This window comes from Cricetulus griseus, chromosome 4 (assembly GCF_003668045.3).
Source record: "Cricetulus griseus strain 17A/GY chromosome 4, alternate assembly CriGri-PICRH-1.0, whole genome shotgun sequence".
NCBI classification, from domain to species: domain Eukaryota; kingdom Metazoa; phylum Chordata; class Mammalia; order Rodentia; family Cricetidae; genus Cricetulus; species Cricetulus griseus.
The window spans coordinates 79,434,352-79,460,545 of NC_048597.1; the positions used below are offsets into that span (position 1 = coordinate 79,434,352).

The 26,194-nt window shown below is 51.0% G+C and overlaps 1 protein-coding gene across 1 annotated transcript; it reads right to left on the reverse strand.

The window, feature by feature from the left end:
- Positions 1 to 1,261: 1,261 nt before the first annotated feature.
- Fbxl18 (F-box and leucine rich repeat protein 18) lies at positions 1,262 to 25,548 on the reverse strand. Its single transcript, XM_027413548.2, has 5 exons — positions 25,425 to 25,548; positions 20,099 to 20,314; positions 17,863 to 19,406; positions 10,177 to 10,395; positions 1,262 to 2,452 (listed from the first exon to the last, which is right to left on the reverse strand). Exons 2-5 carry the CDS (start codon positions 20,309 to 20,311, stop codon positions 2,296 to 2,298), a joined length of 2,133 nt encoding a protein of 710 aa, XP_027269349.1. The 5' UTR covers positions 20,312 to 20,314; positions 25,425 to 25,548; the 3' UTR covers positions 1,262 to 2,295.
- Positions 25,549 to 26,194: the final 646 nt, after the last annotated feature.

Sequence of the window (26,194 nt, forward strand, 5' to 3'; positions counted from 1 at the left end):
GCCTCGAACTCACAGAAATTCACCTGCCTCTGCCTCCCAAGTGCTGGGATTAAACCCTGCACCACCATACCCAGCTGAGTGGAGCTTCCTATAAAGGAAGAAGTCACAAGGACTTGGGACTTGCCACCTCCAAGCAACCTGCCTCCCTCATAGGCTGTGACCAGCTACATTCTTGTTTGTAGGACAAGCAGCAGATGGTCCTGGAGAGCCTACATGGTGGCCTTCAGGTGTCAGTTTAATGCTCTAAAGACATGCCCAGAAACTGGGGAAGGAGTTCCAACACCTTTGGGACCCAGATACAGCTGTGTGGGGCTTCAGTCTGCCCTCTGGAACCTTGGCAGCGGTCCCATGGCCTGCAATGCCCAGAAAAGATAGGACAGGCTCATAGCTCTCAGAAACTGCATTAGGTCTGTGAAGGTGAGGGCTCTAGGTGTGGGGTGGGTATCCCCTGGGATGAGCCTACAGATAGAAGGATCCCTCTGGGAGGGAGCACCTTGGGCTCTGTAGAGAATGGAGGATTCCCTCAGGCAAGAGATGGATGAGAAAGCAGGGCTTGGCGCTGCAGACCACGTGTAAACACTGGAACTAGAACAGCAGGGGGCCAGGCAGAGACACATCTCTTGGGGCCTGGGAATTTGTTTCCCTAACACTGTCCCCAGAGCCAGGTCCGAAGCCCCCAGGCCCCCCAGGCTCCAGCTGCCAGGCACTGCCTGCCGGAGACAACAGGACACACACCCAGAGGCCAGCTCAAGAAACCACATCTTGCCAGGCGTTGGTGGTACACGCCTTTAATCCCAGCACTCGGGAGGCAGAGGCAGGCGGATCTCTGTGAGTTCGAGATCAGCCTGGTCTACAAGAGCTAGTTCCAGGACAGCCTCCAAAGCCACAGCGAAACCGTCTCGAAAAACAAAAAAAAAAAAAAAAAAAGAAAAACAAAAAAAAAAAAAACAAAAAAAAAAAGAAACCACATCTCAGGAGGACCTGTTGTCAACAGAGGATGAAGGCAGGCTGGGTCTTCGAAGGTCACCAGCAGAGAGCGAGGCCTGATGGGCCTGTATGGACTGTTATGTCCAGACCGGAAGCTACCTGAAGTAATGACCACAGCATACTGGGGACCCACCACCGAGAAGTCCAGGCAGGAGTCCAACCACAGGCTGTCACAAGTCCCCTCTGGGTACTGACTCAGAGTAACTAATGTGAGGGACAAAGTAAGGCCACAGACACTGGGTCCTCCCTCAACTTTCTTTCCTTTTTTTTTTCCTTTTTTTTTTTTTTTTTGGTTTATTGAGATTAAAATGGGGTCTTATGTAGTTCAGGCCAGCCTCTTCCTCAATTATGTAGCTGAAGATGCTGAAAGCTCCTGCCTTGACCTCCTGAATGCTAGGATTACACGTGTGAGCCACCAGGAAGGACTATGCAGTGCTGGGAATGGAAACCGGGGCCCATGCACACCCATGGCTCTCAGTGAATCTTTGTAATGACTAAACAGGTTTGTGATCCCTGCTCCAGCGTCCTATGCCCACTCTGGCTTTTACTGTTTTTAGCTATCCTAACAAGGCCAGTGGTTGTGGACTCCCTAGGAAGCATTCACATCTCCACAGCACCTAGACTTTTTAAGCAGAAGCCCGTGAACTATGGGGGAGAAGTGACCACTTGTGAGATACAGGCCCGAGTCCTCAGGCTCAGCTTGGGGATGGTGCCATCCCACAATTGCTGCCCCATGGGTATCATTGGGCTGAAAGCATCCCAGAGACACCATTGAGTTAAAACATTTTCTTTTTCTTTGTGGTGGGGATGGAACCAGGGCCTCACACACACTAGGCTAGTGCTCTGCCATTGGACCATGTCCAAAATCTGTCTCAGTAGGAAAAGGAGCCACAGGCTCACAGATGTCATTGTGGGTATTTCACAGTGAGAGCCCGGCCCACCCTGACCCCATGTGGATACAGCTCAACTGTAGATTACCATGGGCAAAGGGGCTGAGGGACAGTACCCAGGCTGAAGTAAGTAGGTGGCCTGGGGCCTGCAGCCCACAAAGCCCCTGGGAGTGTGACCAGGCCCTGAAGGCCAGTATGGCTCGTCCACTGCTCTCACATCCATGGCCCACCTCATCGCTTGTCACTGAGCCCCAGTACTCCTAAGAGTAAGAGAGAGGAGACCTGGAGAGACTGGGGTGAATGTCTCAGAACAACTGGAAACTCTTTCTTCCTGTCACAAAACAAGGGCCCACTGTTCGCTGGCTTCTTGGAGGCTCTGCTGGCAGGAGTGGAGGGGCTTGGGGGCCAGGCAGCCCTCTCACCACCACAGGTTCGGTGGCTCCTCAGCCACTCTGCTTTTAAATAAGGTGATCTCGTCCAGGTGCACCATGGGGACATCTCGGATGACATCTGTCAGGCCCTCGTGGAGCAGGGGGAAGATGACGACATTCAAGGCGGGCCTCTCAGCCTGGAAACTGAACCAGAGATCAGCTGTTAACAGGGGATATGGGGGCTGAGGACACAGCTCAGCAGGAGGAGTGCTTGGTGAGCCACAGGAGAGCCTGGGTTCAGTCTCCAGCACACTTGCTTCTGATCCTACTTAAGTCATCAGATTCCTAGAGCCAGAGTAGACTGGAGGGAGCCGGGATCTGGGGCAGTCAGTGCTTAACACTATAGAGCATATGGAACATGAAGGGGTCAAGAACAGAGAGTAGTAATGAATACACACATTGAAAACAGTGATGGGCTGGAGAGGAGGATCAGCACTCAGGAGCACTGACTGCAGCCGGGCGGTGGTGGCACATGGTTAAAATCCCAGCACTGGGAAGGCAGAAGCAGGCAGATGTCTGTGAGTTCCAGGCCAGTCTGGTCTACAGAGTGATTTCCAGGACAGCCAGGGCTACACAGATAAACCCTGTCAGAGAACCCAGGTTCAGTTCCCAGCACCCACATGGTGACTTAAAGCTATCTATAACTGCAGTCTCAGGGGATCCAACACCCTCTTCTGACCTCTGCAGGCACACACACACACACACACACACACACACACACACACACACACACACACACACACACACACACACACACACACGATGCACAGACATACATAAAGGCACATAAAATAATAAACAAATCTAAAGGAGAAAGAAGAAAGTTACTGCCAGGCTGGGCATGCTCAGTGGGTAGAGTGCCTGCCTACCCACTGAGGCAGGGCAAAGCCCTGGGTTCAGTCCCTAGCACTCCCCATTAACTAAGTATATTTTTGTAGTCCCAGCACTCAGGAGACAAAGGCAGTGGTCAGAGGTTCAGGTCATCCTCACCTATAGACTAGGTTTGATGTTGAAGTAAAACAAGCAGGGCTTGGTGATTCATACCTTTCATCCCAGCACTCAGGAGTCAGAGGCAGCAGGATCAAATTGTGAGTTTGAGGCCAGCCTGGTCTACATAGGGAGTTCTAGGATAGCCAAGACCACATAGGGACACCCTGTTTCAAACAAAACAAAACAAAAACTTAAGCAGGAGCAAAACTCACTTGGGGTGAGATGAGGGGTAGGGATGGCAAAATGCTTTGCTTGGCCCAGAGCCCCTGTCAGCAGCCTCAGGAGCCCCAGGCTGGAAACATCTCACCCCACTATTGTTTTTTCTTTCTTTCTTTCTTTCTTTCTTTCTTTCTTTCTTTCTTTCTTTCTTTCTTTCCTTCTTTTTTAATTTTGTAAGGCTTTTTTTTCCTTAGATTTATTTATTTATTTATTTATTTATTTATTTATTTATTTATTATGTATACAGTGTTCTGTCTGCATGTGTCCCTGCGGGCCAGAAAAGGGCACCAGATCTCAGGGTTGTGAGCCACCATGTGGTTGCTGGGAATTGAACTCAGGACCTCTGGAAGAACAGTCAGTGCTCTTAACCGCTGAGCCCTCTCTCCAGCCCGCAAGGGAATGTTTTAAGAATAGTGGGGTGGGGGCTGGAGAAATGGCTCAGAGGTTAAGAGCACTGACTGCTCTTCCAGAGGTCCTGAGTTCAATTCCCGGCAACCACATGGTGACTCACAACCACCTTGAATGAGATCTGGTGCCCTCTGCTAGCATGCAGGAAAAGACTGCATACATAATAAATAAAATCTTAAACAAACAAACAAACAAACAAGCATTCCCTTGCACTGTTCCCATAGAAGACATCAAAAAAGGCGGGGCTCAGACCAAAGCTGAGGAGGGCACAGGGTAGGCACTGGAGGAAGACATGCCCCACACCATTCTTTTCTGGGCCGTTACAGACAATGGATGGCGTTGTACCTACACAACCTAGGCACCCTCAAACCAGCACTGGCTGACCCGAATGACAATGTGACCTGACTCTGTAGTCATCTGGGAGGACTGGAGAGATGGCTCAGTAAAGGCACTGGCTGTTCTTGCAGAGGACCTGAGTTGGATTCCCAGCACCCACATGGTGGTGCACAGCCATCTGTAACTGCAGTTCTAGGGGGATTCAGCACTCTGTACTGGCCTCTGAAGGTAACTGGACCCACATGTACATACACAGACACACAAGCACATACAAATAAAAACAACTGGAGGTTCTGGAATAAGAATAGAATCCCCAGGTCATACCACCTTTGGCTCCACACCCAGATAGACAGACCTACTAAATGAAACACCAGACAACATTTCCCCATCTGAAATAGCATGTGGCTCCAGTCAGGCCCCTTCATGTCCCTCATTGACCCCCACATGCTACCAACACTATGGTGGGATCCAGGCACCTTGGCCATCTCCTCCAGGCGTCACAGTTCACAGTGGCTCCTCCTGGCTTCTGAGCATGCTCCGTGGAGCTGGAACATAGCAGCCACTAGCTCAGTATCTAGGCCACAGTTCTTCCAACTGAACCCGCCAATGCAGACCCACGTGGCCAGCTTGACAGGTGAGAATATGCCAACAGCCTGCTCTAGCGCTACCACGAAGCAGTGCTGAGCCAGGCAGCTTCCTAGACTTCAACTGCTGCTCATAGAAGCTGTGCAGGCTACAAAGTAATGCAAAGCCAGCTCTATTTTCTTTTCTTTTTTTTTCCTCCCTGAGGGTTTCTCTGTGTAGCCCTGGCTGTCCTGGAACTCGCTCTGTAGACCAGGCTGGCCTTGAATTCACAGAGATCTGCTTGCCTCTGCCTCCTGAGTATTGGGATTAAAGGAGAGTGGTCAGTTTATTTTCTTTTCTTTCTTTCTTCTTTTTTTTTTATTTTTGGAGACAGAATTTCACATTTTATGTTTCTCAGGTTGGCCTCAAACTTGCTATGCAGTTAAAGATGTTTTTGTTTTGTTTTTAATTTTTCGAGACAGGGTTTCTGTGTGTAGCTTTGGAGCTCTGTTGCTCTGTAGACCAGGCTGGCCTCGAACTCACAGAGATCTGCTTGCCTCTGCCTCCCGAAAGCTGGGATTAAAGGTGAGCACCACCAACGCCCCGCAAGGATGAACTTTGGTTCTTCCTGTCTCCATCTCCCAAGTACTGGGATTATAGACCTGCACCACCATGCCCAGTTTGTACCATGCTGGGATGGAACCCAGGGCTGTGCATGCTAGGTAGGCATTATACCAACCAAGCCATATTCCCCAGCCCCTAATCCATTCTTGAAAACTGATGCCCAAGTCTAAGGCTCAGTTTTGGCGAGACTTAAGCAATCCCCTGCTCCACCTGAGAACACTCTCTTCTCCACACGTCTGCAGACCAGACACAGACCAAGTGGTTTTCCTGGCATGGAGAGCCATATCTGCTCACTCAGCCTTGAGTGCGGCCCCTGGGACTGCTGTGGGCTAGAGCTTGCCAGAACGAAGTAGCAGAGAACAAGCTGGTAACTATGGTTCTGGCAAGCTGGAAATTTACGGGAAGAATGCCCCCGTGTCTACATGGGACACAGCAGGGGCTGCGGCAGCCAGTTGGTCTCCCAGGGCCATATGCAACATACGGCAATAGGCCACAAACACACTTTAAGACCCCATATGGGAAGGCAGTGCCAATTGGACCTCAAGAGAGAGTGGCATGGCTACCACAGTCGGCAGCAGACTTGTGACACAGCAGCCTGAGAGGAAGTGGAGGGCAGTGCTGGAATCTGAGTCTTTAGGATGAAGGCTATAGCATGAGCACAGGCTCTGGGCTCACAGATGTCAGGTCTACTGCTCCAGGCAAGCACTAGGTCTTCCCTCGCTTTCACTGGCTTGGCTACTGGCTGTGATTGTACCAGAGGCTATCACACATTCTCCTGAACTCGGGTTGCTGCAGAGAGGAGACAGAACCTGGAAAAATCCTACACAGGATTTAAACAGCATGCCTGAGCTACGTGGAAGTGCTATGAAGAGCCTGGGACAGAACGTGAGGAGGAAAGCCAGGAAGCCAATCTCAACCCTTGGGAAGATGGCACTGAGTGGGATGGTTGGCAACAGTACCCACATCACAGCTCACCCAGGGTGGCATAGACCTGGTCTACCACCAAAAGGTTCCAGGTGTGGTTAGAAGATGCTTCTCCCCAAAGATAAAGAAGATAGAGAAGCCCACATAGAATCCTGGGACTGGTGAGACATGGTGTAGGCTAGACCTCAACAATGCCACAGTGACCAGGTGACACCGGGCCCACCCCATCCCCAGGGAAGCAGGGACTTACGGGGCCTCCCTGCTTGCCAGGTCTGAGAAGTAGAGGTGAGAAAGATGAGTCCAGGGTAGGCTCAACAAAGGCCATATGCCAGGGCCCAGACCCCGATTGCCACAGTGCTGCAAACAGACATCAGTAGGCAAGGTGACCATGAACAGAACTGGCCAGTACAAGTTTCTAGGAAAGACAGGAATGTGAGCAGAGGCAGGGCCAGTGCTGGGCAGGTGTGTGTGCCTGAGGCCAGAAGCAAAGCGGAAGGCAGGGGCACTGGCAGGAACTAGGGTAATCTGGGCAGACACACTTCTCTGCTCATCACCCTGGGAGGCCACAAGCCCCCGGGGTCCACCAAGAAGCGCTGTCACTGAGTCTGGTCCCCAGACAGTGGATTCAGATCTCATATGGGGTCAAAAGGCCCAAATAGAGGAAGGACATGCAGAAGAACATACAATACCTAGTAGGGCCGCATGGTACTAAAGGTGAGAGAAAGACCTGGCATGGCGGTGGATGCCTGGCACCCCAGCACTGGGAGGGTAAAATGTCACCCCCAGAACAGCACTGGACACATGAATCCCAAGGCTGGGACATGGCCCAGCTACAAAGTATTTACAGGATATGCACAGGCCCAGCACAGCATAAATCTAACAAGGCGGCATACACCTGTAATGCCAAAACTTGAGAAATATAAGGTTATCCTTCACCACATTAGAGGCTAGCCTGGGCTACCTGAGACCTTATCACAGAAAGAAAGAGAGACAGGGAGACAGGGAGGGAGGGAGATAGGGAGGGAAGGAGGGAAGGAGGGAGGGAGGGAGGGAGGGAGGGAGGGAGAATGGAAGGAAGGAAGGAAGGAAGGAAGGAAGGAAGGAAGGAAGGAAGGAAGGAAGGAAGGCAGGCAGGCAGCCATGGAACACAAAACAGGGAGAACAAGTGAGATCCATGCTACTGTGTGTGGCATTAGACACAGAGGCAACCTAAATCCAGTTGTTTCCTGTGAGGAGGAGGAATCCAAATCAAAACCCCAAAACATGAAGTGCTTGGGCTGCAGTGTTGGCATCAAAAACAAAAAAGCCAAACATGAGAGGTGAGAAAGAAGCAATTGCCCAGGGACCTGAGGCACTCAAGCAGCCAGCTTGGGGACAGACACAAAGCGTGACCCTGGAAAGGACCAACACTTCCCCAGTTACAGTGGCAGGGAGGAAGGGACCCCAGCCTTGTTGGCCAAGACCTCCACATTGCTGGGTGAAGGGGCCCCTAAGCATGCAACAGCTGGGATGGGGTTTTCAGGAGAACAAGTTCAGTGCCTCCCTGAGCTCTCCAGGCAAGAGAAGAAGAGCACTAGGGACTGCTCCATGTAGCTGAGGAAGAGATTTAAGACCATCGTGGAGTACCCCAAAAGTGATGTGACGCCTATAATCCCAGCACTCAGGATGGAGTCAGGAGGTTGAGGAGAAGTTGAGGGTCATCCCAAGGCCAGCCTGAGCTACATAAACCCTATCCACAAAAAAAAGTTTTTAAACTAAACAAACAACAAAAGCATCAGGAAAGAGGACAGCCACCCTGTTGCTTTTCACCAACACCCTGAGCACTGAATGACGGGCTTCTGAGAGCAACAGCACCACCTACTGGAGCACTGCAGCAGAGCACCCTGCACAATTGGGCTTCTGAAGGGAGTGCAGGAGCCCAAGGGCCACCTAGAAAGGCTGCTGTCACGCTGGGGGAGGGGTACACGGCAGAGCCGCCACTCTGCAGATGGCAAGGATGCAGCAGAGGCATCCACAGAACAGCCTCTTCTATGAGGTTCGAGGGCTCTGCTGTGGTCAGAGGCTGCCAACAATCCAGGAGAAGGCTTTGTGCCGGCCTGGATCAGGACTCAGCACTTACCGTGAAAGGCTTCTCATACCAGCCACACTCTCTTCCTCTCCCTCAATTTACATTTTCTTAAGACAGGGTCTTGTGTAGCCCAGGCTAGCCTCACACGCACTATATAGCAGAGGATGACCCTGAATCCTGCCTCCACCAGCCAAGTGCTGAGATTGCGAGCATGTGCCAGCACATCTGTGGTACTGCAGAGATCCAGATTTATTTATTTAGGTGCGTGTATGTATGTGAACCCACAAAAGTGTGTTTATGTACACCACATGTATGCAGGTGCCCAGAGTGGCCAGGAGGTAGCCTCAATCAGTATTACAGGCAGCTGCAGTTGTGAGCCACCTGATCTGGCGATGGCTCCTCAACAAGAGCAGTAAGCACTCTTAACTGTGGAATCATCTCTGTAGCCCCATGCTGCAAGAACTGAACCCAGGGTTTGGTGCCTGTTGGGCAAGCACTCTACCAACTGAGACAAATACTCTATCCCTTGTTTTTTTCAAATGGTCTTGCTATATAACCCAAGTTGCCTTGAACTATGTAGCCCAGGCTGACCCAAACTCCCTATTCTGAGTGCTGGGATTCCAGGTTTGTAGCACCAAGCCTAGCTTCTCTCTCCCTTCCAATGTGCAGTTCCATCCTGCACGCTGCCAACCGGCTGCAGCAATTCCTGCCTGCACCCCTCGTCTGTAAGCTGTAGTTAATACACCCACTTTTAGGCCCCTGTGGTAGGAGGAGAGCTAACCCCCGAGAGCTATCCTCTGACCTCTCTACACATGCCATGGCATGCATACCTGTCCTGAAAACACACACAAAATAAATAAATGTATAAATGTAATACAAAATTTGAATACTGTAAGTCCATTCTAGTACCTGATAAAATGACCAAAACCATGGATAAACCAGGGGAGCCAGGAGCATGTCTTTCTCATGGTGGCATTCAGTGAGTAGACAGGAAGCAAAACTATCAGCAATGATCAGGGGCTGCATGCTGTGCCCCCAAAGTCCTTGTGCTGAAACCCTAACTGCTGACATGCTGCCAGCAAAAGGGATGAGGGACACAGTGACTCACAGCATGAGATCCCAGCACTACAGAAGCAGAGGCAGGAGGAGCCCCAAGTTCAAGGCTGCCTGGTCTGCACAGTGAGTTCCAAACTAGCCTGGGATAACTGGGATACAGAGAGACCCTTTTTCAAAAGGTGGAGCTTCGGGAGGTCTGAAGACAGAGCCTTCACGATGATGAAGGAAAGATCAAGAAGTCCTTCCTGGCCGGGCATTGGTGGCGCACGCCTTTAATCCCAGCACTCGGGAGGCGGACGCAGAGGCAGGCGGATCTCTGTGAGTTCGAGGCCAGCCTGGTCTCCAGAGCAAGTGTCAGGATAGGCTCCAAAGCTACACAGAGAAACCCTGTCTCGAGAAAAAAAAAAGTCCTTCCTGGGCCCATATGAGACATAGTGAAGTAAGACTTTGGCTTCCAGAACCCAGTATAAACAAAGGATCCTTGTGTCCTGGTCTTCTAAGTGGCTGAGACCAGAGACTATCTATAGGAACTGGTCCCCTGCAGGAGGCCAGGCCCTCTCTCTGTTCATGAGCTAGGATCTGGTACTCCATCTCCCCAAAGTTGCTACTGGGCTAAGGACACTGGTACTGTCCAAGACCTCCCAGCTACCAACAGACAATGCCAGGCCATGCTACTCACCTCCGGAGGAGTGCCTGCTGCAGGTTCTTGCAGGTGATGAGGGATTCTCCAGTGAACATGTGACACACGACAACTTGCAGGCAACGGGCCATAAAGTCCAGCACAGCATCCGGCTGCAGGGTGCCACTTCGAGAAACCAGGCACAGGCGCTGCAGAGATGAACACTGGCCCAGTGCCTGGAAGAACTGTGCGTTGGCATTGAAATAGGGCTGCTCCAGCCTGCAGAGAGAAGGGTGTGAGTGCCAGAGCCTTGGATCTCCCAAGAAGATCTTGACTCCACAGATAAGATGCGGCTAGTAACTGTCTACAGACCCTGCCAGCATGCACTGGCTCAAGGCCATCTGCCTTCCTTAGTATGCTATTCCACCCCATTCTGTCACACCTGCTGACCTTAGGGGAATTCACACATGCTACCCTGGGGAGTCAGTCTGATGGCAGTGACAGATCAGCTGACAAAAGCAGGTGAAAGAGCAGGTCTAGCAGGCCAGAGTGGATAGGAAAGGGACAGAAAAGAAGAAAGTCCCTTGGGGCTGCTTTGAGGCCAGCATCTTGTCATCAGCCCAGAGCACAAGCCCCACCACAGACTCCATGGAAGGGTCACTACTGTTCTTAGACACAATGAACAAGCCTCACTGCTTTTGAATTAAAAAAAAAATTTAATATTTTATACATATGTGTGAATTCTTTCATGTATGTATATCATATGTGTGCCCTGTACCCAAGGAGGGCAGAAGAGGTGTCAGGTCCCCTAGAAACAGTTACCAATTTTTGTGAGCCACTTGTTTCTGGGAACTGATTCCAGGTCCTCTGCAACAACCACTATGTGCTCTTAACCACTGAGCCACCTCTCCATGGCCCAACCCTTTCTGCTGTTCATTTCTGTTAGTTTCATGCTACGGATTGAACTCAGGCCCTCAAACATGCCAGCCAGTCAGGCTCTACCGCTGAGCTAGCCCTTTACATTTTTTTTTTTAAAGATTTATTTATTATGTATACATTGTTCCTCCTGCATGTATCCCTGCAGGCCAGCAGAGGGCACCATATCTCATTACAGATGGTTATGAGCCACCATGTGGTTGCTGGGAATTGAACTCAGGACCTCTGGAAGAGCAGTCAGTGCTCTTAACCTCTGAGCCATCTCTCCAGCCCTGGCTTTTACACTTTTTAGTTGATTTTTTTCCCTCAAGACAAGGTTTCTCAGTTGGGCGGTGGTGGCACACGCTTTTAATCCCAGCAACTGGAAGGTGGAGGCAGGTGAATCTCTGTGAGTTTGAGGCCAGTTTTGTCTACAGAGTAAGACCAGGACAGCCAAGGCTATATACAGAGAAACCCTGTCTCAAATAAATAAATAAATAAATAAATAGGCAGGGTTTCTCTGTGTAGCCCTGGCTGGCCTGAAACTTGCTCTGTAGATCAGGCTGGTCTCCAATTCAGAGATCCACCTGCCTCTGCCTCTCAAGTGCTGCCATTAAAGGTGTGTAACCAGTGCCACTGCCTGGCTTTTTGCAGTATTGGGAGTTGAACTTAGACCTCAGACATGCTAGGCTGGACAAGCATTTCTATACTGAACCATACTCCCAGCCCTTTAGTTTTTAAATCCTGTTTTTATTTTTTCACAATTTTGCATATGTACATCATGTATATTAGTCATTTTCATCCCTAACTCTTTTTTTCCAGACAGGGCTTCTCTGTGTAGCTTTGGAGGCTGTCCTGGAGCTCACTCTGTAGACCAGGCTGGCCTCGAACTCACAGAGATCCATCTGCCTCTGCCTCCAAATTGCTGGGATTAAAGGCATGTGCCACACTGCCTGGCTCATCCCTCAATTTCTATTTTGAGACAGGGTCTCATTCTGCTGCCAAGGAGGGGTGCAGGGCCCCTGGGAACCTTGGAGTTACCAGCACAGAGAGGGAGGGAGGAAGGGAGGGAGGGAAGGAGTGTGTGTCCCTGTCCTCTCCCTCACCAATGCTTCCAACAGCAACCCATGGAATCCCAGTGCCAAGCAGCAGCTGTCACCTCTACCACTAGGTGGCGGCATGGACTTGCACTACAGCTCAGGAGTTCCCAGGCCAGCTTAGTTACAGTGGTAGTGTAACGTGTCCGGTACAGACTTCTAAATATTTTCCAATTAGACAGTCATTTACAGAACCTTGCCCTGAAAGAAGTCATCTGCCAGTTTTCAGCCTGGTGTGAATATCCTCTCTCTCACACTCCAACTGTGGGCCTGTGAGCCCTCACCCTCTTCCCTGTGCACAAGGCTGGTCGGCAGCACCCAGGATGCCTGGGAAACTGACCTAATGGAGGCGCTGAGGGTAGACAGGGAACTAGGAAATGGGATCCACCCAGATCGGACCTCATCGTAACTCTTACCCTTTCCAGCTGGTTCAAACTACCAGTCAGCAAGGGTCAGCTCTCTGCAGTGACTATACCTGTCTCCTCTTGCTTAAGGGAAGGACACTGCACTCTGAGCCAGGCAGGATGAGGGAGAATGAGAGCTCAAAGTTGCTCCTGAGACTGTGCCAGGCCTGGCTCAAGTAGCTCTCTTGCTTCTGCCCAGGCAGCCTAGGGTGACTCAGGGTAACACCCCGCCTCCAGCCGTGGGAAAGGTGGCACCCTTTTCTGCTTGACACGTGATTCTCTCACCACAGGGGTGTGCCCCAAGCCCACAGCCAGAACAACCTGTCCCTGTGGCACCTCCTCCCAACAGGGAGCCAGGCTGGTACAAGCTCAGGTTCATGGCAGGCTGCGGTGGAGGTGGGATTCCCAGGACTGCCATCAGAACACTCCCCCAGAAAATGCAGGTACCCCTGCAGCCCCCCAAACCCCAGGAGGCAACCCCCAAGCAAGCAGAGCCTCCTGAGCCTACTCTAGCTCCTGCCACCTGCTGCATTATCTCTGGGCTCACCCGCCTCAGAAGGCAGTGATCCAGAGGAATTCACCATTTGGCTGTTCTGGAAGCCTGTGTGTGTTCAGAACAGGCAGTACCTCACACAGCAGACAGTTCTGGGCACAGGCTGGAGCCTGGGTAGAGATGCCACTATGAACTGTGATCAAGCTCTTGGGGAGACAAATTTATCACCAGTCCTCCAGGCCTCCCATGATGCACACACAGTCCTGCCTCTGGAGAAGATGCCAGGTCCCAGGGACAAACCAACATATAGCCCAGGCTGGCTGTGAATTCACAATCCTGATTCAGCCTCCCTGCACAATAGGTGTGCACCACCACACCTACTGCAAAACCACAAGGCTTGAAGGACCAGTGGAAAACAAACCCTAGAAGCAAGACAGAAAAATCTAGAAAGACCCTGGCTTTGAAAGATTCAAGGGCTGGAGAGATGGCTCAGCGATTAAGAGCACTAACTGTTCTTCCAGAGGTCCTGAGTTCGATACCCAGCAACCACATGGTGGCTCACAACCACCTTTAATGAGATCTGGTGCCCTCTGCTGGCATGCAGGCAGAAGACTGCATACATAATAAATAAATAAAATTAAAAAAAAAAAAAAAAGAAAGATTCAAAGGCTCACCTGGTAGCCTTGAATTTAGGAAACGGGCCTAATCACAGGCCATAGTCAACAGTGGTGGCCCAGCAGAGGGAGGGGTTATCCATCGTATGCATTCTCTGATCCATCTTCTCTTTCTTTCTTGAGATAGTCTCATGGCTGGCTCAAACTATGTAACTAAGGATGGCCTTGAATCTCTGACCCTCCTCCCTCTGGTCCTCACCATGCCGGCTTTGCAGGTGTGTCACCACACCCAGTTTGCTAGGCATCAAAGATGGAACTTTGCATGTTCGAGGCAAGCCCTTTGTTGGCTGCTCTGCTTCCCCAGTCTGTATCTGTGACACATTTGCCGTTCTGGCAAACAATGGCCAAGCATACACTAACTGGGCTTCAGGAAAGGCCAGGGGTGTGACAGGACAAGCACAGGAAGACACAAGTGTGAGAGACACCACAAAGGAAGCAGCAAGGAAATGGAGGGCCTGGTGACTACAGGGAGGGACAGATGCAGCCCAGAAGGAAGGAGTCCATCTGTGGGCCTGGGAAAGGGAAAGGCAGATGTGGGAGAGAGGAGGAGCGACTGCTGTAGCAGCACTTGCCCACCACAGTTACAAAGTCTTAATACAGAGGGCAGCCCAAAGCTCACATTAACATTGTCTTGTTTTGCCGGGCGTTGGTGGCACACGCCTTTAATCCCAGCACTTGGGAGGCAGAGGCAGGTGGATCTCTGTGAGTTCGAGACCAGCCTGGTCTACAAGAGCTAGTTCCAGGACAGCTTCCAAAGCCACAGAGAAACCCTGTCTCAAGAGAAAAAAAAAACAAAAAAACATTGTCTTGTTTTTGTTGTTAAAACAGGGTCTATGTAGCCCAGGCTGGCTTCAAATTCACTATGGAGCCAAGGATGACCTTTAACTCCTGCCTCCACCTCCTGAGTGCTGGGGAGGCAGACAGGCATGCAGTCACATCTGGTTCCTTTGTGTGTGGGGGGGGAGGGGGTGCTGTTGCTTTTGAAGACAAGGTCTTACTCTAGCCCAGGCTGACCTTGAACTCATGGCAATCCTGCCTTAGCTTCCACTGTTGGGGGATTTTAGGAATATGCCACCACAATCAACTGACTGGGACCTCTAAACTGGGGGAGTAAGAAAGCCCACAGGCAGGTTCCCAAAGCAAATATAGCCAGAAGGCACAGGACCCATGCCCATGGATGGACACCCAGGCATGGATACCAGCTTTGTCCACAGAGACCTACTGGGTCTGCTTAGCTAAGGGTGAAGCTGGAGCAGCAGGGCAGATGACCACATAAGACAGAGGCCTCAGACCTAGACAGCCTTAGTATGGTTTTGTTCCAAGGAGGACAGGAAACAGAGGCCACAGCCTGGCCAAGCAGCTATCAGAGGTTCTGGGCCATGAGCAACACAGGACCTGCTGACTTCCTGTCACAGTGAAGCTAGGAGGGGAGCTAGAGGCAAAGGATATACCCTGCCCTCCCCATGTCCTCCCTGTGGGTCCTGAGGTCAAAGTGAAGTTCTGGCTTCGACTGATAGGTGAGAGGCTTCCTGCTTCAGCATCCATGGATGCTGTGGGGAAAAAATCAGCTCTGTACCCTTAGTACAGTTCCTGTGCTGGTTAGATCTATGTCAACTTGACACAAGCTAGAGTCATCTGACAGGAGGCAACCTAAATTGAGAAAACACCTCTGTTAAGACTGGGCCGTAAGCAGACAAACCTGTAGGGCATTTTCTTAATTAGCAATCGATGGGGAAGACTCAGCCCATTCCTGAAAGGTGGTGCCATTCCTGGGCTGGTGGCCCTGGATTCTATAAGAAAGCAGACTGAGCAAGCCAGTAAGCAGCAGCCCTCTATAGTCTCTGCATCAGCTCTTGCCTCCAGGTTCCTGCCCTGTTTGAGTTCCCATCCTGGCAGGGATCTAGAAGTATAAACCAAATAACCCTTTCCTCTTCAAGTTGCTTTTGGTCATGGTGTTTCATCACTGCAATAGTCACCCTGAGACAAGCACCAAAGAAGCAGTAACTGTACTAGAGAGTGACAGCCATGTACAAGTCCCTTTAGACTAAGACCTGACTTTGTGGCCCCAATGTTGCCTCTACCCGTCCACCAACAGCTCTGGACTGGCAGAATCCTTAAGAACTGGCCCCCTAGCCAAGTGGTAGTGGTGCACGCCTTTAATCCCAGCACTCGGGAGGCAAAGGTAGGAGGATCTCTGTGAGTTCGAGACCAGCCTGGTCTACAAGAGCTAGTTCCAGGACAGCATCCAAAGCCACAGGGAAACCCTGTCTCGAAGGAAAAAAAAAAAAAAAAAAAAAAGAACTGGCCCCCTTGCCTGCCCAGAGCCAGGGTCTTCACTACACGGTGTGTCCACCGTGGTGGAGCCCACGATAATCCCAGCACTTGAGAGGCAGAGACAGGTCAATAAGATGTCCCAGTCATCCTCAGCTACACGGAAAGTAGGAGGCCATCCCAGGACACATGAGACTCTGTCCAGAAGGGAAAAAGAAATGCTTACAATTGGGGGGAGCATGATGGGACACACCTGTGGTCCCCGATGCTCTGGAGGTTGAGGTGAAATGATCAGGAGTTAAAGGTCCTCCTGGATGACAATAACAACTTGCTTAAAACAAAGTAAAGTGAGAGCTGGAGACAGATCAGTGGTAGAGTGCTTCCTTGGAATAAAGGCCCTCACCATTCCTGGGGGTGCATTCTGTAATTCCAGATGGAGTGAGACCATCAGTTATGAGACCATCTTGGGCTAGACAGAACCTATCTCAAAAATCCAAGGAGTAGCCAGGCACCTTTTATCCCAGCACTTGGGAGGCAGAGGCAGGCAGATCTCTGACTTTGAGGCCAGCCTGGTCTCCAGAGTGAGTGCCAGGACAGGCTCCAAAGCTACACAGAGAAACCCTGTCTCGAAAAACCAAAAAAAAAAAAAGGAAAAGAAAAGAAACTGAGTTCCAATTCCCAGCAACCATGTAAACCCAGGAAGGCCACATGTCTGTAACCCTCCAGGAATTCCCTGGCCAGCCAGAATGATGAGTTTCAGGGAAACACCTTTTCTGAGGAATTAAGGTTTTGAATAATAAGATGGCTCAGACAGTAAAAGCACTTGCTGTGAAAGTTCAATGACCTACATTCCATCCTCAGAACCCACACAAAGATGAAGGGCAGAACCAGCTCCAAAAAGTTGTCTTCTGTACTCCACATGTGCACTGTGGCAATGTATCCCCCCCCACACACACACACCACACACCACACACTAATAATAGTAATAATAAAATTTGGGGTTGGGTATAGTGGAGTACACCTTTAATCCCAGAACTCAGGAGGCAGACACAGGAGGATCTGGAAATTCAAGGCCAGCCTGGTCTATGTAAGTTCCAGGCCAGCCAGACAGACCTCATCTCAAAAAATGGGGGTATAAGGGTAGGGAAAATGGGACACAGCACTGGAGAGATGGCTCAATGGTTAGGGGCACTGGCTGCTGATCCAAAGGACCCAGGTTGGGTTCCCAGCACCCACACAGTGGCTCACAACCTTCAGTAACTCCAGTTCCAGGGGATCCGACATCCTCTTCTGGCCTCCACAGGCACTGTACACATGTGGTGCCACAAACAGGCATACAGGCAAAACACACACATATAAAAATAAAGGTAAATAAATATAAAAATAATTTAAGATCACAGGCTGTGAATGAGGTAGTACTATGTGGAGCACGCAGCAAGAACTAAGTAAATGTGAGAAGTGGTGATGACAAGATGAAATGCTAAGTAAGCTCAGGATCCCCAGAGTCCCTGCCTCACACACCTCCCAAGGCTTTGCTTAACTACTATGACCCCAGTTTCCTGAAGCCATCCCCTGCAGACACTAAGGTCTCTCATGCCTTTGATCTCCAGGACAGGTCTGTGTTGGCTCTGAGCTCCACCTTGACAGGCAGACTACATCTGCAAACCCTGGAAGCCCCATAGAAGCCTGAGGTCTTCTGCTCTTCACACCTCAGGCCCTCAGCCCCTCACACCTCAGCTCCTCAGCCCCTCACACCTCAGCTCCTCAGCCCCCTCACCTCATACCCCCAGCTCAGTTACTCAGATTTTCTTGTCAAGTCATTGACCCCTTCCTTACACCTCAGCTCCCTTTCTCTTACTTCAGTCCCTCACCTCATGCTCTCACACCCTCACCTCAGGTCCTTCAGCCGCTTGCAGTGCTTCAGCATGTCAGCAAGAGCAGGCATGTACACCACCTTCCCCATCATGCCCAGGTTGGCCAACGACAGAGACTGCAGCTGCTGACACTGTAGGCCAATGCTCACTAGTCCAGAGCCTGTCAGCATGCCTGGAAGTTGGGCTAGTGTCAGGTGCCGCAGGAAGGCCAGCTGACCAATGGCAGCCACCTCTGAATCCCCAACATTCTGTGCCCGACTGCAGGGTGGGAGTGAGTTGCGAATGGCAGGCTCATTGCGTGGCATGGCTGAGGAGAAATTGGACCCGATCAGTTCCAGGTGCTCCAGATAAGGGAGCTTCTTCAGCAGAGACCAGAACACAGAGGCAGGCTGGGGGGCCGACTGGCCCAGGAAGGGGTTGGGACAGGTCTGAACCCCAATGCGCACCTTCTTGCCAAAGCCACGGGGCACTGCATGCATGGCCGGCGGGGCAGGCGCGCGGTCAGGCCTAGGTGCTGAGTCAGCCACAGAGCAGACAGGCAGCGAGAGGGAACGCAGGTGGCAGAGCCGGGCCAGGAGCTGGCAGAGGTGGCGGCCCAGGCCATCAGAGCTGTGGTGGTGGGCAGCTGAGAGATTGAGGTGGTGCAGATTACAGCAGGACTCTACCAGTGTCTCCAGGATGCTGCTGTCAATGTCGTCCTCTGCCTTACGGAGCAACGAGTCTGCAGACAGGCAATGCACACAGCCACTGAGGTTAAGGCTGGCCAGGCTGCGCAGGTCCTTCCCCCCATTGATGACCCGCTGGATCAGGTGGCCACCTGACAGTGTACACCGGCTAAAGCTGAAGTAGAAGGGATTGTTGAATTTCATATGCTGGAGAAGGGTGGAGCCGTTCAGCCATGACTTGGGCAGCTGCAGGGCATCCAAGGCCACATTGCGGGCCATGGAGTCCAGCAAGTTCTTGGTGGCCCCACTCTCCGCGAAGCTGCCAGGGACAGAAATGAGGAAGGCATGCAGGTTCTCAGGCGTGCGGTCACTGAGCACGGCGAGGTAGAGTCGCACCACTTCCTGGTTGATGTAGCCAGGAGCCAGGCGTGCATAGAAGACACGCAGGTTCTGGTAATGGGGCACGTTGCTCTGGCCCACCATGAGTTGGCCGGAGAGGACAGCACCCTCACGTGTGCGGTCCAGGATCTCAAAGTAGAGCAGCAACTTCTGCAGGCTGGCACAGCAGGGCACCACACCATAGGATGGTGTGAACAGCGTCTGCTTGAGCTCCTGTACTCGGCTCAGCGTGGCCTTGCACTCACTGCTCAGCTGGCTGGCATCGAAGCCGGGGCTCACGTCGATGGCCAGTGAGCGCAGATGTTGCAGGGCTGAAAGCACCTTAGACAGCCTCAGGGAGGTGAGGTGGCAGCCTGACAGGTTCACCTTCACCAGGCTGTGACAGCGGGCCACATGCTCGATGGTAGAGCCCGACAACCAATAGCAGCCTGCCAAGTTCAGCTGCTGGATCTCCTGACCAATTTCCTTCACCAGCTGCTTCACCTTGTCCTCACTGGCCTGCAGAATGCGACAGGGCAGGAGAGACATGTATTTTTTAAAGACAAGGCCGCACTTTGTAGCCTTGGCTGGCCTTGAACTCTGTATAGACCAGTCTGGCCTTGAATTTACAGATCTGGCCTTGGCTCCTGAATGCTGAGATTATAGGCCTATGCCATCAGGCACACCTGTCTGGGGTTTTTTATTTCTTTTTGTTTGAGACAAGGCCTTACTAAAGTGCTCTGAGCTGTGATCACCCTGCCTCAAATTCCTGAGTGCTGGGACTACATGTGTATCCTACCACAGTGGGCTCATGTCCCAGGTTAATCAGATACTTCTACTTCGGCCCTGAGCAATGGGGGACTCATTTTGCAGCAATGTCAACTGTGCCATCCACTGTGTCACTTCACAGGGACCTTCTACAATCTACCCTGTGGTGCAATAACTCCACCCTAGGGTACCTATGGGGAAGGAGTCCCCCGCTGAGCCCTGTATCTGAGGCCCAGGCTCTTCCCTCCCAGAACTACATCCACATGTTCTATGCCCTCCTGCCATGGGACACACCACCTATCCTCTTCTATCCTGGGTCTGTCACTGAATCCTAATGTGTGGCTTTTCCCAGCTACATAGTCTTCTGTGCAAACATCAGTACCACCAGCCCCCACAAGCTAGCACGTTGGTTGATCCTGACCTTCCACCCATGCCTGAGTCACCTGGTAGTCCTTCTGAAGCAGCACGGTGTGCACCAGGCTCTTGTCCAAGCACAGGGCCGAGAGCTTCCTGCAGGTGCGCCGCACATTGAGAACCAGGTCTGTGCTGGGGACATGGCTCAAGATATGCAGGAGGATCTCATCTGAGAAGCCCAGCAGGTGGGTGTCACCTGCTGCCTCTGCAGCTGTGGGGGCAGCAGCAGCATCGTTGGACATGTCCTAGAAGTGAGGGACAACAGAGGGAGGGGGTGGACCAGTCATTAGATGCTAGCTGGACAAGCAGAAGGACGTGAGTTTGGATCCCCAGCACCCACATAAAAAGGTATGCAAGGTAGCACCTGCTTGCAATCCCAGAACTGGGGATGCACAAACAGGAGGAGCCCACCCCCACAGTAGAGAAATTTTACCAACTCTTCACCAAAGGGTGAAGAACAGAGTTCCCAGAATCTTCTCTTAGAACTCAAACCAGGACACGAGGTGAGAAAACCACTGATGGCCACCTTCAGCCAACTCCCTGATGTTCTGGCTTTTCCTGGGTGTTTAGACAACTTTCTGCCAGGTGGTGGTGGCACATACCTTAATCCCAGTGCTCAGGAGGCAGAGGCAGTCAGATCTCTGTGAGTTCAAGGCCAGCCTGGTCTACAGAGTGAGTTCCAGGACAGCCAGGGATACACAGAGAAACCCTGTCCCCCCAAAAAAAACGGGGGGGGGAGGAGCTTGCTATAAAGCCCAGGTTGGCCTTCAACTCACTATGTAGCCCAGTATGAGCTTGAACATGGTGCTGGCAATATATATGCATGTACCACCACGCCTGGCTCCCAATAATCACTTCTACTCCCTTTCCTTCCTTGTTGACAGTGTCTCATGTAGCCCAAACTGACCACAAACTGGCCTGATCGTCCTGTCTCCACCTCCCGGGTGCTGGAATCACAGGAATGCACCATCAGGCCCAGTCTACCCAGTGCTGGAAATAGAACCCAGGGCTTCATGTCTGCTAGGCAAGCACTCTAGCTGAGCCACATCCCAGCCCCCTAACAGCCTTTCCAGTATACAATGCATACAGGCCCCTGAACCACAGCCTATCCTCTGCCACTCTGCTCCCCAGGCACATCTCCCTGAGAAAGAGCAAATTTCACACAAGACACTTAGCAATTTTCATAGGTACATACTATATTGAATTTTCCCTTTTTTAACATACATGTAACTCTGTGTGTGTGTGTGTGTGTGTGTGTGAGAGAGAGAGAGAGAGAGTGTGTGTTGGTGCACAAGTGTCTGTATTAGATCAGAGAACAACTTGTAAAGTAGTGGATGTCGGTTCTTTCATCCAATATGTAGATCTCATAGTCCTGGCTAGAGAGATGGCTCAGAGGTTACAAGTGCATACTGCTCTTAAGGACCAGAGCTCAGTTCCCAGCACCCATGTTGAGTGGCTCCTGCCTATACTTCAGTTCCAGGGAATCTGATGGTTTCTGTGGGCAACTGCACTCACATGCATATACCCCAACAAACACACACACACACACACACACACACACACACACACACACACACTAATAATAATAGCCAGCTGTTGATGGCACACACCTTTAATCCCAGCACTCGGGAGGCAGAGGCATTGGGACACACTGATCCTATGCTTCCAAGTGGTTCCTTCTCCACCTGAGCCCAAAGCTCTGCTTTCATCTCCAGCCCCAGCCATTCCCTTCTTCACTAGACCCTGTGTTGTCTCAGAGCAAAAAAATGAAGTCGTAAGTTAAGAACTACCCATGTATCTGTGTGACGGCACACACCTGTGATCCTAACACCTAGGAGGATGAGGCAGGATTATAAAGTAAAAGCCAGGGGGCTTGAGAGATAGCTCAGAGGTTAAGAGCACTGGCTGCTCTTCCAGAGGTCCTAAGTTCAATTCCCAGAAACCACATGGTGGCTCACAACATCTGTTATGAGATCTGGTGCTCTCTTCTGGTGTGCAGATATACATGGAAGCAGAATGTTGTATACATAATAAATAAATAAAATTTTAAAAAAAGATCTTCGACGGGTGTTGGTGGTGCACGCCTTTAATCCCAGCACTCAGGAGGCAGAGGCAGGGGGATCTCTGTGAGTTGGAGGCCAGCTTGGTCTCCAGAGCAAGTGCCAGGATAGGCTCCAAAGCTACACAGAGAAACCCTGTCTCGAAAAACCAAAAAACAAAAAAAAAAAAAAAAAAAAAAAAAAAACCTTAAAAAAGAAAAAAAGGAAAGAGAAAAGAAAAAGAACTACCCTTGGGCTGGAGAAATGGCTCAGAGGTTAATAGCACTGGCTGCTCTGCTCTTCCAGAGGTCCTGAGTTGAATTCCCAGCAACCACAAAGTGGCTCACAACCACCTATAATGAGATCTGGTGCCCTCTCCTGATATCCATACATGCAGGCAGAACACTACACAATAAATAAATTGAGAGAGAGAACTACCCTTAAAGCTTCCTACGACCTCTTCTCTCCTGAGTCCTCCTTCCAACCACCAGTTCTCGCATGGATTTCAGTGCTAGACGGTCAGCTTGACCTTAAACTGGCGGTCTCTCTTATTCTTTGGGGAAACAGCTTAGTATTGAGAAGCCTGCCACACAAGCATGAGCACCTGAGTTTGGATCCCTGGCACTCTTGTAAAAGACCAGGAGTGGCTGGGTGTTGGTGGCACACGCCTTTAATCCCAGCACTCAGGAGACAGAGGCTGGTGGATCTCTGTGAGTTCCAGGACAGCCTGGTCTACAAAGTGTATTCCAGGATTATTATACAGAGAAACCCTGTCTTGAAAAACCAAATAATATTTATTTATTTATTTATGGGGAGGTATGGGATGACAGAGTTTCACTATGTAACAAAGAGTTTCCTGGAACTACCTTTGTACTCCAGGCTGGCCTTGAATTCACAGAAATCTGTCTGCCTCTGCCTCCTGAGTGCTGGGATTAAAGGCATGCACCATCATTCCTGGATTTAAAATTTTTTTTAAAGATTCATTTATTTGTTATGAATATAACATTCTACCTCCATGTATGTATGCACAACAGAAGAGGGCACCAGATCTCATAATAGATGGTTGTGAGCCACCATGTGATTGCTGGGAATTGAACTGGGGACCTCTGGAAGAGCAGTCAGTGCTCTTAACTTCTATGCCATCTCTCCAACTCCCTAAAAAAAAAAAAAAAAAATTTAAGGTAGAGTGTATCTATGGAAGACACCCAACATTGACCTCTGGCCTCCACATGCACTCATACATGTGTACAGACAGACAGACAGACAGACAGACAGACAGACAGACAGACAGACACACACACACACACACACACACGTAAGCCAGACACAGTAGTGTGGATCTATTGTCCCCACTACTTAGGAGGCTGAGGCAAGAAGATAGTTTCAACCTGTAAGTTTGTCAGCAGCCTAGGCAACACAACAAGATCTAATTTCTTTCGTTTGTTTATGTTGTTGTTTTTGAGACAGAGTTTCTCTGTAGATTTGGAGCCCGTCCTGGAACTCACTCTGTAGACCATGCTGGCCTAGAACTCACAGAGATCAGCCTGCCTCTGCCTCTGCCTCCCGAGTGCTGGAATTAAAAAGGTGTGCATTACTTTTGCCTGGCACAAGATCTAATTTCAATGGCTCAAACTTTACTGGCTGGCTATGTTGTCCACTCAAGAAAGGGAGGGGCTTGTGAGTCAGGACTCCATAGGACCACATGGCCAGACATAGCTAATCTCTAACTCATACAACTCCTTGAGAGTTGCTAATACAACAATGCTACCCTGGAACTCTTCTTGTTGGAGACAAGCTTTCTAGCATCCTACTCTTCTCTCATTGATCTGCAGCTGGACTACACACTCTTCCCTGTCAATTGAGGAGACACTTCTGGACCCAGTTTCCTTCAAAAGAGAAGCAGCCAACAGACCCCAGCCATGGTTCTCATACCCATGTTCCATCTCTCTAGAAAACACTTGAAAGTCTCACTGGACAAAAGCAAGGAAACTGCTAAGACTTGAAAGTGTGCCCAGAGGCCAGCAAGATGGCTATGTGAGCAAAGGAGCTTTGCCTTGCGAACCTGATGACCCAAGTTCAAACCCTGGAACCCACATAAAATGCTGGATGCAGCGGCCCACGTGTGCCATTCCGGCACTGCTACAGAAAGACAGGAGACAGGAGGATCAGCCAGAAGCTGGGAAGCCAGCTACTGTGGAACATGCACCATGGTGGAAACAACAAAGGGGGAGGCAGAAGCTGAAGCGAAGGCTTAGTGGTTAGAGGCAACAACTCCTCTTTCAGAGGACCTGAGTTCGGTTCCCAGCACCCACATCAGGGGAGCTGATAACCAACTACAACTCCTCCAAGTGCACGTGTTCCCTCCGGCACCTGACTCATGTGCACACACACACACACACACACACACACACACACACACACTTATATATTCATACACATAATTAAAAATAAACAGTTGAAACAAGGTGAGAGGCAAGAACCAACTCCTGAAAGTGGTTCTCTGAACTCCACATGCATGCCATGCCATGAACACACATACACACTAATATAATAAAGTGTGCCTACAGGTAGAAGTCCTAGGAAAGAACAAATATAAATTCAGATGGGCAGGCAGCAATGGGGAAGCACCCAGATCCTCCACCCTTCACCTGTACTGTGTCTGCATAGAAAATACTGTACACCCACATAACAGGATGCAGTGGGATTCTCCAGAGCACCTAGATCATAGAGCCTTGGGGTCAGACCGAAGCCCTATCATCCTCCCCCACATCACAACCAGGCTCCAGAAAGAAGTGGGCTGCACTTATGCTGATAGGAAAAAAGAAGCGGGGGCTGGGGATGTGGCTGAGTTGGTAGAGGGTTTGCCTAGCATGCACGAAGCCCTAGGTTCTATCCACGGCTGAGCATAAAACCTCGTATGGTGAACCACACCTGTGATCCCAGCAATACAGAGGCTCAAACAGGAGAATTGCTTTAAGTTCAAAACTAGCGTGGGCTGCACACTGAGTTCCAGGCAAGTCTGAGCTACAGAGTAAACCAAACAAGAAAACGGGAGCAGAAGGGGAAACGTCCCGGAGCTGCGAGAGCCCAGCCAACGCACAGGGAGATGGGGAAATGGCCTAGAAATTCAGCAGGCAATGTGAAAAGGCCCATTCTGACCATCGGGATTGCGAGCCTGAGAACAGGATGGGGACACAAGGGAGGGCCTGGGAGAAGAGTAGGATGGGGGCAAGGATGGGCCTCGGAGCAAGGCCAGGGCCGGGAGGAAGCACCCAGGGGACCCCAGCCGCCAGGGCGGGAGAGGCGCGGGTCGTACCTCTGCGGAGCTGGCCGCCGGAGCTGCAGTCTCGTAGTCCCCCAGCCTGCCAGGGCAGGGATGCTCGAAGCCGGCACCGCCGCAGCTCCACAGAAACCCCGGTAAGGGGCGTGGCTGCGCCTCACTTTCGGCGCCCCTGCATACGCACTTCCGCTGGCGCCCGGATGGACGGGTGGTGCCGCCATATTGGGTGTGGCATAAAGTACTCTCAGGGCTAAGAGGCGCTCAGAAGGTCACAAGTGACTGATCTCTAAGCTACGTCAGTAGTCTCCTGCTGTCACTCCAGCTAGCCTCCAGCTCCTGGCCTTTGCATTGGCCTTCGCGCAGCACACTGCGCTGCAAGCCACCTGTCACAGCACTCAGGTGTCCTGCATAACCGTAGCAACCTTCAGGTGCACACGCTCCTGAATTTGCCCCTCATTTGTTTTATAACTCTCAATAGTTCTTTGCACCATCTGACTTACTATACCTTTTTTGTTTGAGACAAGGTCTCACTATGTAAACCTGGCTATGCTGGAATTAGCTATGTAGACCAGGCTGGCCTCGAAGTCACAGAGATCTGCCCAGCCTCTACCTCCCCTCTATACCTAGGCTGCTACACCTTATTATTGTTTGTTTACCACTACTGAGGATTGAACCTAACGCCTCATTCGTGTTAAGTAAGTGTTATAGGGGCTGGGAAAATGACTCAGTGATTAAGAGCACTGGCTGCTCTTCCAGAGGGCCGGGGGTTCAATTCCCAGCATCCACTTGACAACTCCCAACTGTGT